This window comes from Ictidomys tridecemlineatus, chromosome 3, assembly GCF_052094955.1.
Source record: "Ictidomys tridecemlineatus isolate mIctTri1 chromosome 3, mIctTri1.hap1, whole genome shotgun sequence".
In the NCBI taxonomy this organism is placed as follows: Eukaryota; Metazoa; Chordata; class Mammalia; order Rodentia; family Sciuridae; genus Ictidomys; species Ictidomys tridecemlineatus.
The window spans coordinates 53,607,969-53,625,054 of record NC_135479.1 but is presented as its reverse complement, the minus strand read 5'-3'; the positions used below and the strand labels follow the sequence as shown (position 1 = coordinate 53,625,054).

The 17,086-nt window shown below is 39.1% G+C and overlaps 2 protein-coding genes across 2 annotated transcripts in view; one reads left to right on the top strand and one right to left on the bottom strand.

The window, feature by feature from the left end:
* Nucleotides 1-2,778, bottom strand: part of Cfap52 (cilia and flagella associated protein 52) — a 50,274-nt gene extending 47,496 nt beyond the window's left edge. The window contains exon 1 of the mRNA XM_005332867.4: nucleotides 2,543-2,778. Within this exon, the coding sequence (XP_005332924.2) occupies nucleotides 2,543-2,612 (70 nt within the window). The 5' untranslated portion in view covers nucleotides 2,613-2,778. The remainder of the gene's footprint in view (nucleotides 1-2,542) is intronic.
* A 581-nt stretch (nucleotides 2,779-3,359) lies between these two features.
* Stx8 (syntaxin 8) overlaps nucleotides 3,360-17,086 on the top strand; it is a 248,456-nt gene continuing 234,729 nt past the window's right edge. Inside the window, exons 1-3 of the mRNA XM_005332866.2 lie at nucleotides 3,360-3,516; nucleotides 9,671-9,770; nucleotides 12,031-12,125. Coding sequence (XP_005332923.1) covers nucleotides 3,500-3,516; nucleotides 9,671-9,770; nucleotides 12,031-12,125 — 212 coding nt within the window. The 5' untranslated portion in view covers nucleotides 3,360-3,499. The remainder of the gene's footprint in view (nucleotides 3,517-9,670; nucleotides 9,771-12,030; nucleotides 12,126-17,086) is intronic.

The following is a 17,086-nucleotide window of genomic DNA, read 5'->3' as shown; positions in this document are numbered from 1 at the left end:
ATTTTACAGGTGTAGTCACTACTATAGTAATATTTTGGATAGTAGGTATTTTAGGCCTTTTGGGCCGTATGGCTGCTGTGGCAGCCAGTGCCTGTGTAGTGTAAAAGCAGCCACAGACAACGCATGAACAAATGCTCATTCCAATAAAACTTTATGTACACAACAGACAGTGGCCCACAAGGTTTAGTTTGCAGACTCCTGATCCATTTTTGTTGTTGCTACTATTTTAAGTTTATAGGAGCTCTTGGCATCACAGAAAAATTATTTATCCCAGTCAATTGGTAAAAGTGACCAAATTCTTAATAACTTTATAAAATGTTTTCATATACAGCCCAGCTTTATTTGGTTTGCATATGTGTTAGTCAGCTTTTTGTTTCTGTGACCAAAATACTCAACAAGAATAACTTAGAGGAAGAGAATTTATTTTGACTCATGTGTCCGAGGTTCAAGTCCATGCTCTGGGTCAAGTCCATTGTTCTGGGCCCAAGTGAGGCAGGACATCATGGCTGAAGGGTGTGGTGTAGGAACAGTATACGTCATGGCTGGCCAGGAAGCAGAGAGAAGGATGGAGCCACAGGAAGATGCACCCTTCCAAGGCACCCCCTCAGTGACCTATCTCCTGTAGCCATGTCCCACCTGCCTAGCAGTTTACCATCCAGTATACGATGGACTGATTAGATTATAGCTCTCTTTATCCAATCATGTCACCTCTGAACATTCTTGCATTAACATAAGAGCTTTCAGGGGACATCTTATACCCAAACCAAAACAGTTTATGTAAAAAAATTTTTGTCAAAATATTATACCTAGAACAGTCAAGTACAATTACATATTTTCACCTTCTTTTTTTTTCAAGTTCAACTTTTTTTAATATTTATTTTTTTAGTTGTAGTTGGACACAATACATTTATTTTATTCGTTTATTTTTATGTGGTGCTAAGGATTGAGCCCAAAGCCTCACATGTGCTAGGCGAGCACTCTACTGCTGAGCTACAACCCCAGCCCTCAAGTTCAATTTCAAGTTTAACAAGGTACCACTACCATGAGTTCTAGTTCATGATGAAAGTGGTCTTAGTTTGCTACAGATTTGCATCTGTGTGACATCTAAACTTAATTATCTGTCATTTAAGCCCTCTGGCATCTAACCCCAGGTTCTCTTTCCTGGGTGATCCTGCCAGTCCCTGATACTGAAGCTATTGCCAATTCTCAAACAGGCCCCATACTCTACACTTTTTCTTCTTTGGGAAATGTATGATGACTGATTTTTTTCTTTGAGTTTCATATTTCATATATTTTTCCAGTTTTCTAAACTCTTCTTCTTAATCATGACTATGGATTTATCTCTATTCTCAGCCCATAGTGTACTATGTGGCATATTATGATTCTAAATAAAAGTGAAATTGACTATATAAAAAAATATAAATGATCACAAAAAACAACAAGATGAAAACAATTCCATTAACTTGACCATTCTGAAATACTAAGAGAATTAGTAGCTACCATGGAAGACGGGATGAAACTTACCATGTATCTGCTCCTAGATTTCTACCAAATAGCATGAATTCACTTGCTTAGCTATGTGTGGCTGTATTCGGCTCACCAGGGAGCCTTTGCAACTCATGGGAGGCCACTTGATCCCTACACCAGTGATCTCATAACCAGTTCCAAGTTCTAAAGATGGTTAACATCCTAGATGTATGAAGTGTTGCTTTCTGTCAGAGACTGTTAAAGTAAAACACTCAAGGGGTATGTCCTAGAATATGCCTAAAACTTGCCAGCGATTATTCTGCATCTACATGATTATAATTTAAAAATTTTCAGACATCACAACACTTTTTTAAAAGTTTGCTTTTTCTAAAATTCAATTGTTTTCTCCCATCCCCCAGACAAACTACAACAACACAAACAAAAAAACACACGGCATCTTTCCTCTTGGTGGGAGGGGAAAGTGTACTGGGGATTGCACCCAGGGGTGCTCAACCACTGAACCATCTCCAGCCCTTTTTATTTTTTATTTTGAGACAAGGTCTTACTAAGTTGTATAGGGTGGCCTTGAACTTGCCATCCTTTTGTCTCAGCCTTCTCGTGCCGCTGGGATTACACCTCTTTAATTAAGTGCACAAGAAGAAGCAGTCACAAATAAGATTTAAGACCAGTGGCCAGGCTTCTCCCCTGATCAAAAACATCTTTCCTCTCCCTCCCCCTGGCGTCCCATTCACCTTCTATTTTGGTTTGAAATCTTCACCCTTGAGAATCCCCTCACCGACATTTACCCATTCATCGGGGTCCAGTGAGGACACATTTGGTCCCTTTTAGGTGCTGGCGCTTATTTGAGCAGTTCAAAAACCATCCCACTCTCTGAGGCTCGGGACGAGGAACTGACTCTCCACAACCCTTGGGCGAGCGAAGCTACTTGGTTCCCGCGAGCTTGCTACTGTCCCGACTGCCTTTCAGGTGCCGCCCAGGGTCTCGCCATCCCGGTTGGCACTGCACGACCTCGGGATTCCTAACCCGCCTACCCCGTGGAGGCTCCAAGTCTCACCATTGAAGCCGATGACAGCATCAAGCTCCAGCTCTCCCACCTCGGCCTCGGGCGAAATTTCCTCGTTCATCACTGGAGAAACCGCGCTCAGTCTTTTTTCAGCCCCAGCAGGTACAGCGTCTCCTGGTCGTTATGGTAACGAGTGCGCGCATGCGCGCCAGGTCCACGCCGGCGCAGAAACTCAAAAATTAAGAATCAGAATTCTTGAGTTTTATTTGCAATCTTGCAAATATACGGATGGCTTCCTTTTTCTTTCTATTCTCTAGAAATTTGGGAGCTGGGAGCTGGGGTGAGCACTAACTGCACGGAACGAATTCCTCCCATTTCCTTGTAAAAAAGCCTGTGACCTTTTGGATAACTATATAATTAAGCACCTAATGGCATTTAAAAAATACTTAAATACAGAGTATTTTTGCATCTGATGAGTAGACTTATGCTATAAAATAGTATGCAACTGATACTGCATTGGGCTCCTAGTTTGAAGCAAGTTAAAACAATTCTTAAAGATTTTCGTGAAAGTTTATTTGAAGGTAAAACTTACATATCATAAAATTCACCTAATATGGGTTTTAGTAAATTTATACAGTGTACCCCTATCGCCACGGTCCAGTTTTGTTTTGTTTTGAAAGCAGGATAAAAACTTCAGGAACAGCAGGCTTGAAGCGCTTTCACCTTCTGGAGGGGGAAATGCTTAGATTCGGCTCAACAACAACTTTAACTGCGTCAAGTAGTTCGTGTCTTTTGGTGGAAAAAAGATTGCTCCAACCTACTGTCCTCACTGGGAATGCTTTTCTCCGCCCCCCCCCCCCCTTATAGTCTGAGCTGCTAGTGGACGAATTCACTTTGCAAGCTCCAGGCGGTCGCGCACCGGCGGAACCGCGGAGAGTGAGCCCTACGAGCCGCCGTAGTCAGCTGCAGCGAGCAGGAAGTGTCCGAGCTGCGAGCGGAGGCGTCACGATGGCACCGGACCCCTGGTGAGCCCCGGGTGAGGGCGGCAGTACTCTGAGGGACCTGGGAGGAGGCCCGGCTCCCAGCGAGGGAGGCAGTTGTTCAGCACTGAGGCTGGGAGGCCTCTCCGGGTGAAGAGTAGCAGCGAGGAGGACCCTTCCCCTTCCGAGGGGGACTTAGCTGCATCCCGCCACCCTTGGTCCTTACATGGGTGGCCCTGGAAGGATACGGGGTAGACTTCTGGGATGCTGAGGACTTGAGCCGAATCTTAGAGTATTTCTCCAGCCCTTTTGGGCAGCATCTCGCTGCAGGGATTTCCCGCCCATCCTGGTCGTGGGGCTGACTGGCGCAGACTTCTCTGGACTCCTCCAAAAGTGAGATAGCAATAATCTTTTTTTTTCTTTTTCTTTTTTTGTGGAATGTCAGCCCTTGCGCTGAACTCTCTAGTGGAGAAATCAAAGTTTATAATCCATGGTCACCAGCTAGCTAATAACTAGCCAGAGGTAGATCTTGTGGGCCCTTCAAAAACTTGTAGGAATCTGCGAGGGAAATGATGCACTTGTGATAAGGCATTTTACCCTGCCCCTCGTGTCATGAAGACTTCCGTCATCAGCTACTTCTGCAGAAAAACAACAGCTAATAAGAATAATTTTTTTTTTCAGCCACTCAGTCCTGAGGACTGACGGATGAAAGATACAAATTGTGATCCCAAGAAACAAATTGATAAACTTAACAGACTTGATCTTTCTCTTTGGTAATTTATAACATTGTAGCTCTTTAAAGTTCTTGTTGGAGTGTATCTTATGCTGGTGATTCTCATATGCAGTGTGTGTAGCAGGAGAATGGATTCCAAGGTCAAAGTCGGATTTACCTGGAATGTAGATTATCTAGATCAATTGCTGAATTGAACTCTACCTTTTCCACCTAATTTTAACAATTGTGTATACCTCTGGTAGAAAATTTGGAGATTATTAAATATTTGCAGAGAAGAAAATTAAAATTTGTAATTAAAATTTGTAAAGCATATGTCTGTGTGTGTGTGTGTACAAAGGTTAGAGTAATAAATCAATGACAGCTATTTTCACATAATAGAGCTTAAGTTCTATTATGTGAAAATAGCTGTCATTGATATTTTACATTGAATTTATTACTCTAACCTTTGTATACACACACACAATGCTTTACAAAACAAGGAAATTTCTCCATGTCACCAAATATTAAAAAAAATTTTTTTTGTAGTAGTAGATAGCATGCCTTTGTTTGTTTTTCCCAGTGCCTCACACATGCTAGGTAGTACTCTGCCATTGAGCTACAGCCCCAGCACCATCACCAAGCTTTTTTGTAAATTGTCTAAGCTGGCCTTGACCTTGTGATCTTCCTGCCACAGCCTGTTTCCTGTCTGGGATTATAGGCATGCACCATCAGTGCAGGGTCTGAAAATATGATTTTTATAGTGCATATCAATGATATGAATGATCATTATTTATTGTAGGTTTTTTGTCTTGTTTGTTGTAGTTTTCTATTGCAAACCTATCCTTTTTTTTTTTTTTTCATCTTTTTTCTTTGGTTCCCTTTACAGAAGTAGAAGCATTGGGTTCAAGATACAAATATTTTTAAGGCCCTTGATCTATCTTGCTAGATTGCTTTCCATCTAGTGGAGCCAACTTTTAGAACTCAAAGATAAGGAGACCCTTGCCCCCACCCCAGAAAACCAGATCCTACTATAACTTTACCTTTGTTCTACTGAATGTCATTGACCATTGATGACTTCCTTTCTCCTGAGTTGTGTTCTAATATTTAGAAATGGAACATAGCCCATACTATTTTAATGTCCTATCAAAGCAAGTGATAAGCTCTGTAATATAAGTAGCAAATGATTACTGTCTCTGAACAGGTTCTTGCTGAAGCTTTTAGTCTTATTGTTAGAGCAGCTTATTTGTTGATGACACACTGTTTATGGAAAAATTATTTAAACCTTAATAGTTTTATATTCTGGGGTTGGACTTTTTTAATATTGATAGTATGCTGTGGATTTTTTTGTTTGTGTTTTTAAAATCGTCATGGAAGGTAAAAGATACATGAAATAGACTATTGTAATGGACCCCTTCATTCTCATCATCAGATTACTATAATTATCAATATTCTGTCCTTATTTGATCTCTAGCCTCCACATCACTTTTTCTTTTCTAGATATATTTTAAAGTAACTCTCATAAGTATATTAATTTAACTGTATATTCAGTGTTTGATAAAAATGAGGACTGGTTCATAGTCTGGAAATTTCTTTTATGCTTCCGTTTTCAGTTTCTTAGCCTATGTTGTGGTATCACCTTCCTCTTATTCACTTAGGCCTGAAAACTATAGTCATTTACTTTTTTACATTCACTCCTCCAAACAGTCTCCATTGTTTTTCTTTTCTTTCTTTCTTTCTTTTTTTTTTTTAATGTATCTCCCCCTCCACCTCCACTGCCCCGGACTATTTCTGCTATAGTCCAGCCCTATGTAGCTCAGTACGCTGCAGATTGTACATATTGGTAATGGGATATAGAATTGAATAACCCAAGAAATCTACTTGTCACCTGTCACTACTCTCATGTTCTTACATTACTATTTATATAAATGGAATTCAGATTAATTTTCCTAAACCAGTACTTGAGGCACTAGTGTGCTTGATACCATGATGAGCTTGCCTATTATCTATCTAGAGTCCAGTGGCTCCCAAACTTTGCTATATATTGAAATCACCCGGGGAGCTTTTCAGCACTCCCCACGTCCAGGTCAAACCCCATACTAATTTAATCAGTGCTTGTGGATGGGATGGGAGCTAGGCATTATTTTTTGTTGATTTGCTTGCTTGTTTTTTGAAGATTTCCCAGTGATTCCAATGTGTAGCAAAGTTTCAGGAACTACTGCTTTTGGGGGGCTAACTTGAGAATATGAGGATTGAGGGCAAGACACCTGGGAGTTTGTCCTACCTTTGTGACCTTCAACATTTCACATATCTTTAAGGCCTCTCTTCATGTGTAAAAGTGTCCCCTATGGATCTAAAATCCCCTTGTAAGTCAAAACTTATTAGATTAGTGTTCCAGTTCTGCAGAAACTTAATTTCTTATCTCTACTGTTTTACATTGTACTCTCCTAGGGCCACTACTTGGCCAAATGTGCGTGTTTTCTTCCTTTTGTTACTGATGTTGACCAGTGACGAGTCCTTGCTTCCCCAATGTTGAAGAATAACACCAAAGAAGCACGCGGAGGCAAGGTCAGAGTAGAAATTAGAAGTTTATTAAAGGACAGCAGAAAAGACTTCTCCCGGAGGAAGAAGGGGACCCAAGAGGTGGAGTCCATGGAAGTTGGGTTGTCTCCCCTTTTTATAGTTTTGGTGATAGAATGTAAGAGGGAAGGGTTGGGACACAGATGGGCCAAACAAGTAATCTGGGCAGGAAGGACTTCATTAACACTTCTTTGGGATGGGGTATCTCCCAATCTGTTGGGGGCTGTTTCCTGGGTGCCATTAACATTTTTTGGGGGTGGACTTTGGCCTAGGGCTTTTCAGGGACTTCATTAACATCCATGAGTTGTCTTGCGTTTCTGGAATCATTATCAGCATGGCCTCCATTTTAGATTTCACTGATATTAGACTACACTGACTACCTAATTTTAAATCTGGCTTCACTTTGATGTTTGCTTGCTCCATGTCCTTTTTACCATGTCTAGAATGTGTTCTTCACTCCTGTCTGAACAAGAGGCCTGCATTAACCTTGAAGTCAGCCCATTGTGTCCTCCTGTGGCCCAGCCTGTCTGAGTACTTCAGTCAACAGTAATTTCTGCCATCTTCCAGCTCTTGAAATGCTTCATTTAAACCTTACATTTGGCAGGATTTTGGAGTTTGACATGTTTGGTCTAGGACCACAGAACCAGATCTAAGCTCCTCTTGTTATAGATGGTAATATGGAAGAAACCAGGTAAAATGTGGTAAAGCTGAGACCAGGACCCAATTTTCCCTATTAAGTGTATGTTATCTTATATCACTTGCTCTTTTTTCATACGCATATACATCTTAATACATATAAGTTACATATATATTTATATGAATGATGATACTTTACGGTTAGTGACTGGGGATCCTGCCTCCTAGGATCCTTATGAAATTGATAACATAAAGTTCTCAGCATAGGACCTTGCTCTGATCAGGTACTTAGCTCTTAGCTATTGCTATAATCACCATGGTAAGACTCTTAAGGGAAGCAATTGGAGCATCTTTCTTCATTCAAAAAAATTACTTATCAGGTTCCTGCCATGTAAGGTGATATGTGGGAGTCGGGAGATTTTTAAGAAATAGACTGATTCTTTTTTTTTTTTTTTTTTTTAATATTTTTATTTTTTAGTTTTTGGCGGACACATCTTTCTTTGTATGTGGTGCTGAGGATCGAACCAAGGCCGAACGCATGCCAGGCGAGCGCGCTACCATTTGAGCCACATCCCCAGCCCCTAGACTGATTCTTAAGCAAAATTGTGACCTTAGGGCCAATAACAGTCTTCAATATTTTGTAATGGCCAGTACTGGAAAATAACATTTGTCATATAAGTACACCACAATCCGCTTTTAGAAACAGAAAGTGAAGTAGGGAAAATGGAATGTATATGCATGCTTATTTTTTGCAAAACAGAAAGTAGAAGTACTATAATAGAGGGAGAAAACCAGGGGCTATTGGGAGTTCACTGTGAATCCCAATACTTTCAAATAGCAGGTAGGTCAGTAAATGTTTTGAGAGAATTCTGGCAAGCTGAGATGTCAAGTGGACATGTGTCCCATGTTACCAGAGTGTTGTTGCAGGATATATAGTGTAAGGGTCCGGCGAAGCGTTGGAGACAGAGTCCACAAGAGACCAACTTCATGCAATAAGCAGGGGGGAATTTTATTGAACTAGCATGCTGGGGCTCAAGGCTCACTCAGGAAGGGAGAGCAGCCCAGAGCCCAGAGCAGAGGTCAAGCAGAGCTTAAGTACACTTTTTGGAGAGGGGGGGGGCTTTGCATACATCAGAACAAATCATCATGAGGCGCAGGAAAATTGAACAACAACTCTGAGACATGATTAGTACATTCATTGGCGGGAACAGTCTGGGCAGGGGTGATTGGTCACTTCTAAGGGGGGGGGTACACATTTAAACTGATTGGTTTTGTGGCCTGGATGCTTACGCCGAGCTACTTGGAGCCCTTAGCTATTAAACAACCAGGGAATCAATGGAAATATTTACTGGGCAGTTCCAGTATTGTCCTAACAGCTACAGAGATTACAGGTTCCGGGGGTAGCAGAGGAATTTTAACAATACCTGGTCTTTTACTCTTTAGCCCAGGCCTTGCAATTTAGAAACTTTACAATGCCCGGTCTTTTACACTTTAACTCAGACTTTTGCAGCTTAGAATCAGCTTAGAAATTTTACCTTTACAATAGTACATGCTGTTCCTGGACAGTGGAGCTCTTCCTCAAGCAGATCTCCATGGCTAGCTTCTCACCTTGCCTAGGGTCACCTGGTCTAAAGTGGCACCTGACCATCTGTATGTTCCTTCATTCTGCTTTCTTTTTCTTCTTAGCACATGTCATCATCTGACATACTATGTGTATATGTATGTATGTATGTATTTTTACCATTCTCCCTCTCTGGACCTTTCATGCCTTGAAAGCAGGAATTTTGTTCTCAGCTCTACTGTTCATTCATAGTGCGTGGAACAGTGCTTAGTACAGCACAGGATATACTAGAAATGTTTGTTGTGTTTTACAAATGAATATCTTCAAATGCTCAATCATCTGAAGAATGAGCTGGTTTAAGAGCTGAGCCTCTGGAACCAGAGAATCTTGGTTTGCAGCTCTCATTCCCACGTGAGCAAGTCCTTCTACCTCTTTGTGCCTTTTTCTTGTATATAAATGGATGTGGTAATTGTATGCAATGAGGGTACCCAATGTGATTGTGTGAATCCAGTGAGTTTTTACAAATGAAGCATTCAGAATGATGCCTGGTGCATTGTAAGTACCATTGAATACATGTTACTCTTACAGGTCCTGTTTATTATCTTCCCTTCCTGTTTGAACTTGTGACTAGAATTAAAAACTCAACTTGGACATTGTAGAAGTTTCTTTTAAAGAACCTTAAGCATTTTCCTTTTTGTATGACTTCAATACAGGTTCTCCACATACGATTCTACCTGCCAAATTGCCCAAGAAATTGCTGAGAAAATTCAACAACGAAATCAGTATGAAAGAAGAGGTGAAAAGACATCCAAGGTAACACCAGGAGAGAATTAGTATTAAAGTGATTTGTTTGAGCTTTGATGCCTGAAAACCTTCCTATATCTGAAGCTGTGTGTGTGTGTGTGTGTGTGTGTGTGTGTGTGTGTGTGTGTGTATGTGTAAATCTTTGAAATTTGTTTTACTATGTTGCAGACTTTTTTCTCCACCTGCTAAATTATGAATCTTCTCCAAAATATGAAATATTTCTTATTTCTCTCGCTGAACTTTTACACACCTGCAGTGTTCCTGGGCCTTCTGTTCTTTGTACTATTGATGCAGTTGGTAACTGCCAGCATCATACTCAGGGGTTTTTTTTGTTTTTTTTTTTTAATAATGACTTCATATCCTTTATTACACATAGTCATGACTTTTCTTATTCTCCTTCATTTCTCCTTCTCTCAAAGTAATTTTGTGACACATCATTTAAAAAATTTTTGTGCCTTTTCTCAATTACCACTGCCTTTCCAATAAAATAATTCCATGGGATTTTGAATAGATATGTAACATGTTTATAGATTAAACTGAGGAAGATTTACATTTTTACAATAATGTTTCCTTTATTTATATGACAGGCACTGAGTTGTCTATTTTTTAGATTTTGTTGGTATCGTTAATGGAATTTTTTTTTTTAATTTTTATTTTTTGGTACTGGGGATTGAACTTAGGGACACTCAACCACTGAGTCATATCACCAGCCCTTTTTTGTATTTTATTTAGAGACGAGGTCTCCCTGAGTTGCTTAGTGCCTCGCTGAGTTGTTGAGGCTGGCTTTGAACTCATGATCCTCCTGCTCAGCCTCCCAAGATGCTGGGATTATAGGCATGTGCCATTGTACCCAGTTTAGAGACATATGGCTATATACTCTTTCATCTCTTGAATGCTTTTAATCTTTAATTCTGTAGAGTCCTCAGAGATGTGGTTGTGTTTGTTGTGAGGGTATGTGCGGATGTTTTGAGACAAGGTCTTGCTATGTTGTGCAGGCTTGTCTCAAACTCCTGGGTCAAGTGATCCTTTGGCCTCAGCCTCCCTCAGGTGCAAGCCATTGTGCTCAGTTTGTTGTGCTTTTTTTTGTGTGTGTTGCTCTTTTCTCTTTATTTCTAATATTTAATTTTTAGTTTTAGTTGGACACAATACCTTTATTTCATTTATTTATTTTTATGTGGTGCTGAGGATCGAACCCAGGGTCTCACACATGCAAGACTAGCGCTCTACCGCTGAGCCACAATCAGCCCTCTTTACTCTTTAAGTGAGAACCCTTCATTCCTTGGCATTCCCCGATAAGTATTGTGGGTGGTTCTTCCTTGGTTTCCAGAGGTTTTAGAATAAGGTTACACTTTTCCTTGGCTGCTGATATCTTGGAGGATTACTTAATGTGTATCCCTTAGCCAGCCTCCTACTATGTCCTTGCTATTCTAATAAAGGGGCACTGGCTTTCCCCTAATTTGTGTATTTCCTACTTTAACAAGGTAGTGAATGAAACCTGTGGTATTCTGCCTTTTAAACTCATCTCTGATTTCATCCATGGTTGAATTTGTTTTCATTTAAATGAGCAGCTTTGTTTTTCACCTTTCCAAACTCCAGAGAGCTCTTTTCCCACCCCTGCTTCATCTTTCAATGTAGTGCTTTAGAGTCAAAAACAAAAATTTCCTCTGAGTTTTTAGAATGATTGGAGAAAATTCACATAGTCCTGGAAAAAGAGTCATGTGTGGTTATCATTCCTCTAGTATGAAAAGAACACATTGCTGTAAACTGTTCAAATGGTGTGAAAATATACCAGTGTGTTCACAGACTGGTCAGTATGGTAGTGGACTTGATGCCATGCCATTTGAAGCATGGTTGAGGGAACTGTTGGATGTTTACGTTTAAATGAAAACATTTGGGAACACAGTTTCCTGCATGGGTCCGGGTAGATCAATAGGATTAATGGGTAGAAGCTCAGGGGACAGAATTCAGCTGAGCGTGAGGGCAAACTGATGATTTCTAGTCAATGTCCACATTTAGGTATGACCCCGTAGTCACTGGGGCAGGCTGTAGGGCTGGTAAGAACCTCAGGTGAGGTGGCTAGTCAAGGTGAACTTTGAGACTCCTCAGAATCCTGAGTTTGTCACTGGGAGGCTAAAGATCTCTTCTAGCCCTTCTTTGATTGAAATGGAATCTGAAAAAAAAACAAAAAACAAAAAACGCAAGTTTATTTAAGTTAGTAGATTCTACACCTCTGGACTAGAATATTTAGGATGTGTTCTTTTCTTTTCAGCTTACGGTGACAATCAGAACTTTGTTGCAGAATCTGAAGGAAAAGATCGCCCTTTTGAAGGACTTATTGCTCAGAGCTGTGTCAACACATCAGATGTATCCATGTAAACATTTCCACCTCTTTTCTAGAGTGGGAGGAAAAGCAATCTTATTTTAAGGAAGTAAGGAATCTGGGTCTGAGCTACCCAGATTTTTCTACAGCTTGAGGAGGACCTGATTTTCACACTGTTGCCTAAAATCTTGATTTTTGCTTTAGGTATCTGTTACATGTTTTACAGTAAATATGCCAGCAAGGCAAGATCTGCCAAAGTAAAAGAATTAACTTGTTTGGGTGTGACCTTTATAGGGCAGGAAGCTAATGCTTTCCGTCAGTGTTATATTTACAGAGCCCTGTATTGTTCTCTGTCCACTGCTTTGAGGATGGCCAGCCCCTGCTCCAACAGCAAAATGTCCATGACAGTCCTAAGCTGTGATTCTGTTTCTGGGATTTCCAGATTTTGTAATGATCCATTTCTTTCTGGAGAGGCCAGTACTAGTAGAGAACATACATCTTTTTTTATTTTTAATCATATAGATTATTGAGATGTGACTTGTTTGCAATATTATTTTTCCAGGGGCACAGATACTGCCCCTAGTTTGGGAGTTTTGAGGGCAGAGAGAAATGGGAACTTGCTTTAAAGCAAGTTGGGCCATCATCTTAATCTCCCAACTGTCAAGTGTGAAAACCATTTTTAGAAATTCAGAATCTGATTTGTGTAGAAAAATATAGTGACCTGTTAACTAAATGAACCTTTTAAACCCAAGTTTATATTGGTATGGAAACTAACATCAAATGGTCTTCTTTCATTTCTCTAAATTGTGAGTAATTTATACCAGCAACCCAACGTTTAGTATTGACTTTGAATGTGTCAAATTCAATATGGGGAAATGTAGAAATATAGCTTTTTAGGTAAAGCAATTGAAGGTGTTTTAAAAAAATATTCTCCCAAGTGTAACTCATTTTATATTTCCAGGAAGGTTGATTTAGATTAGTTGTATGGTTTTCCAGGTGTGCAATTATTAATCCACTAAGGTTTCAAATAAAAGTTTGATTTCAGTCAACAGTTGGGACTTTCTTTTTCACATAATTGAAATATTCTGATACACTGAGTTTGTAATTTATCCTCCATCTGGTATCATTCGTTACTGCCCAGTTAGCCTATTGTACCAGGAGCTTTTACTTTACCCAAATCAACAAGCCTAAATATGTAGACCTCAATTAGTTTCAGACAGGCAGAGAGATTTCCTCTACTAAATACCAGGAAGTCTGCACATGGGGTCAAGTTCTGCAAACTCATTTTAGTGTTATCAAAAGCACATACATGAGAAAGGTAACTAAATATTGTTTCATGGTATAATATTAGTACTTACATATTCGTTAGCCTCCATTAAGATAAGTGTTTAGTGTTCATCTTATTTATATGCTAAACCTACAGGGCAAGAGAAGTATATGAATTAAGAACTCTTACTGTTTCCTATTAATAATGTCTACTAGCTATTAATTAGAGAATAGTAAGCATGCCACAATAACAGTTGACTTTGTTCTCCTAAATACTTATAGTCTGACCATCTGCTGAAATCTCTTAGATTTTTACTTTTGTGGTAATCTCAGAATTACCTCCTAATTATTGAATTAAGAACTGAGCTTTAAAAGCAGCACTGAACAGAGCTGTTTAAAACATTACAATAATATTTAGGGACTTTAACGTGAATAAGCCAGAGTTTCCTGAGAGAAATAAAAAGCTCATCTGAAATATAATACCTTTCTTAAGAATTCTATTTTTTTTTCAAATAATTCTCTATTGTAACTAGCCAGCCTTGCAGGGATGGCATGCAGATAACGCACCGCACGGGGGCGCTCCTAAACCTCTGTCTTTTCAGGGAGCCCATTTTTCTTTTGGTATAAGGGAAAGGAGGTAGCTTCTGTATTATGACAGCAACTTTTTAATTCTCCTTCTGCTCCTCAGTTTTTCCATTTGCTTACATGCTTTTTCTTAAATATTTTAAATATTATGGCAGTTATCCTCCAGATTTAAGATATATCAGATAGCAATTTGTCATTCCTAATAGCCTTATATTATTGGTTTGTTTTGGTGAGTCCTTCTCTTCTTTACAAAAAGGGTAATGAGTTGGGTCGAACTTTGCCCCTTCAATCACTGATACAGTTGGAAAGGAAAAGTAGCATTCTCGCAGAGGAGTTTTTACACTGTGGGGAAGTATCTTTGAGAACTTTTAATAATTCCCTCCACAGCTGGGAAATAGAAGAGCCAGATTTAAACACAAGGCTGTCTGGCCCCAAATAAGTCATTTAAAGCTGAATTCTACTTTAATAGAAATAATACAGTTAACTGTCACCTGGCATGTATTCAACTAGAATTCTCTATTAATTGGCATGTTGCTATAGTGCCAAGACAAATCATTTTTATAATGCAAACTCTCAAGAACCTTGTTAATCATCAGAAAGATTAAGCAGTGTTCACTGTGGTTTATTAGGTATATACTTTATGGTGTTGTAATTCCTGGAAAAATTTTTGGCTATAAATCACCAATAGAGTGACTTTTTAATCCCTTTTGGGGGGCCCAATTAAGGTTGGGTGACTTTGTAAATGTGAATATTTGAATACCACATTTCTTTATTGTGCTGGGTAGTTAAGAGTTTATGGTACTTTGCTTAATAAATTAATGACTTTCTACATTATGGAGTTTTATAGAGAATACTAGGAATTGCTAGAAAGATAAGTCCTATGAAAATGCTTTCAAAACAGTTCATGGAATTTAGGCATGACATGTTATGCTCTTTCCCAAAGAAGTATTTTTCTCCCAGGAAGAATGAATGTGAAATTAAAATAAAAGTTCTATGCTTTTGAATCTGTTAGTTTACCACTAATAAGCCAAAATCCTGTAGCCAGAGAGTTTAAAATTGTTGGAAAATATTGGCTTCTAGTCACAGTGCTGCTTTGAGATGGGGATTATAATGGTCTCACCGTTGAGAGAAGGTGCATGCTGTGGGAGGCTACATGTGGAATTTTAGGTATACCCAAAATATCCTTAGAACTTGCTTGACATGAAGCTTGTCCTTTTGTTAGTTTTTCAAAGACAGCACCTTTTTGCCTCTTTAAAAAGAATAAAAATAATCTCTTTACAAAGTGTTCAATATCAGAAGGTATTTTGGTGCCTTAGGAGAAGGCCTGGGGAAATAATTTTTTTAAAAACCTATAAATAACTTTTCTCTATATTTTAGGGAAAAGGATAGGTAGATAGAAAGTGGCCATCACTGTGTAATGAATGTGAATGATTGTAGGCATGGAGAGGCTAGCTGCTTCAATTCTAGAAGTATCCCTGGTGGCTATAGGGGAGGCAAGGTTCTTAAATACTGTCTAGGACAAGTTTTCACAGCTACCTGGGAGCTTGAGACAAATAAGGAGGAGATAGTATGTATATATGTAGAAATTTTCTGGCCTATAGTTAGTTACTTGTTTTTTTCTAGTTTTTATTTGATCTTTTGTGGGGGGGCAAAAATCCTGTACATATATGGCAAAATGTATAATTGATAATTCTAAATTAGTACTTCCCCTATCTCTGATTTGTCTGGAAATAATACTGGCCCATGAATCTGAAATAGGTGTAGTGGGAACAACACTGGCTTTGGAATTAGAACTCAGACTAACGACCACTTACCTGAGACCACACAGCAGTTCAGTCTTTCTGAGTCTTAGTTGCATTATCAATAAAGTAGGAGTAATCTTACTTTGCAAAGTTGCTATGAAAGTTGGAGAAAGTATTTTTAAAGAACTTCTATGGACTAGCCCCCTGTTGTGGTGCATGTTGAATAAAAGTTAGTCATCAACACTTAGCAACTGTAACCTTAACTGCCTTGTGCCTTATTTTTCCCATGTGTGAGATAGGGAAGGTAAAAATTTATGTCGTTTGTAGGATTGTTGTGAGGGTTTGAGTATATGCCCAAGAGGTGCTTTACATGTGAGGGTTTGAGTATATGCCCAAGTAAGTCCTTCTTGAGGATTATCTCTATTTATTATTATATAATTATTGTAAAGATTATTGCTGCCATTGAGAATTTGCATCTAGTCCTTCCTTTGTTGAATTAATAATCAGGTAAGTTGGTTTTATTAAAGCACACAAATGATGATGGTATTAAATTAGTTCTTGCAAAATGTGATCAGTTCTTTGAGGAAGGTAAGGACATAATAGGTATTTAGTGAAGTTGGTTGAGTTTAAAAAAGAAAGTGAGCCATTAAAGTCTTCTGGTCTCACAAACCTTAAACTGTCTCCTTGCAGTCTCTTCCGTTATGGTATGGAGAAGTAATTATGTTCACCCTTCTTCCTTCTCTAGGGCAATTCATCTACAAAGTAAGACTTACCTAAATTCATTCATTCATATTCTCTCTCTCTCTCTCTCTCAGGTGAACACAATACCTTTGTTTTTATTTATTTGTATGTGGCGCTGAGGATTGAACCTAGTGCCTCACACGTGCTAGGTGAGCACTGTATCACTGAGCTACAACCTCAGTTCCAAGACTTACCTAAATTCTTAGGTCTTTCTCTAAGGTTTTTTTTTTTTAAGTTGCAGTCTTTTTAAAAAAAATTTTTTTATACCTTTTTATTTTATTTATTTATTTTTTATGTGGTGGTGCTGAGGATCGAACCTAGGGCCTTGCACGTGCTAGGCGAGCATTCTACCGCTGAGCCACAACCCTGGCCCCTTCCACTAAGTTTTAAGAAAACTCAGGAGCTGAAGTGGGTTGGTGTGTGGCAGGGATCCAGAGACCTGTCCACTCCACTGCATCTGTGGGTCAGACCAGGCTGTAGCCCAGAAGCTGGGCTTAAGCACACTGGAATTAGCTATTGGTAATGTGAAATCAGGATCTAATTTCCTTTACAGCTTACATTTCCATGAATTGCCTAGAATTATATTGAAAATCAACTGTGAGCCAGTGACAAAGTACCATGTAGTTATTTTTCTTTGATTATTCTTTGAATTTCTTCCTTGTTTATCCACC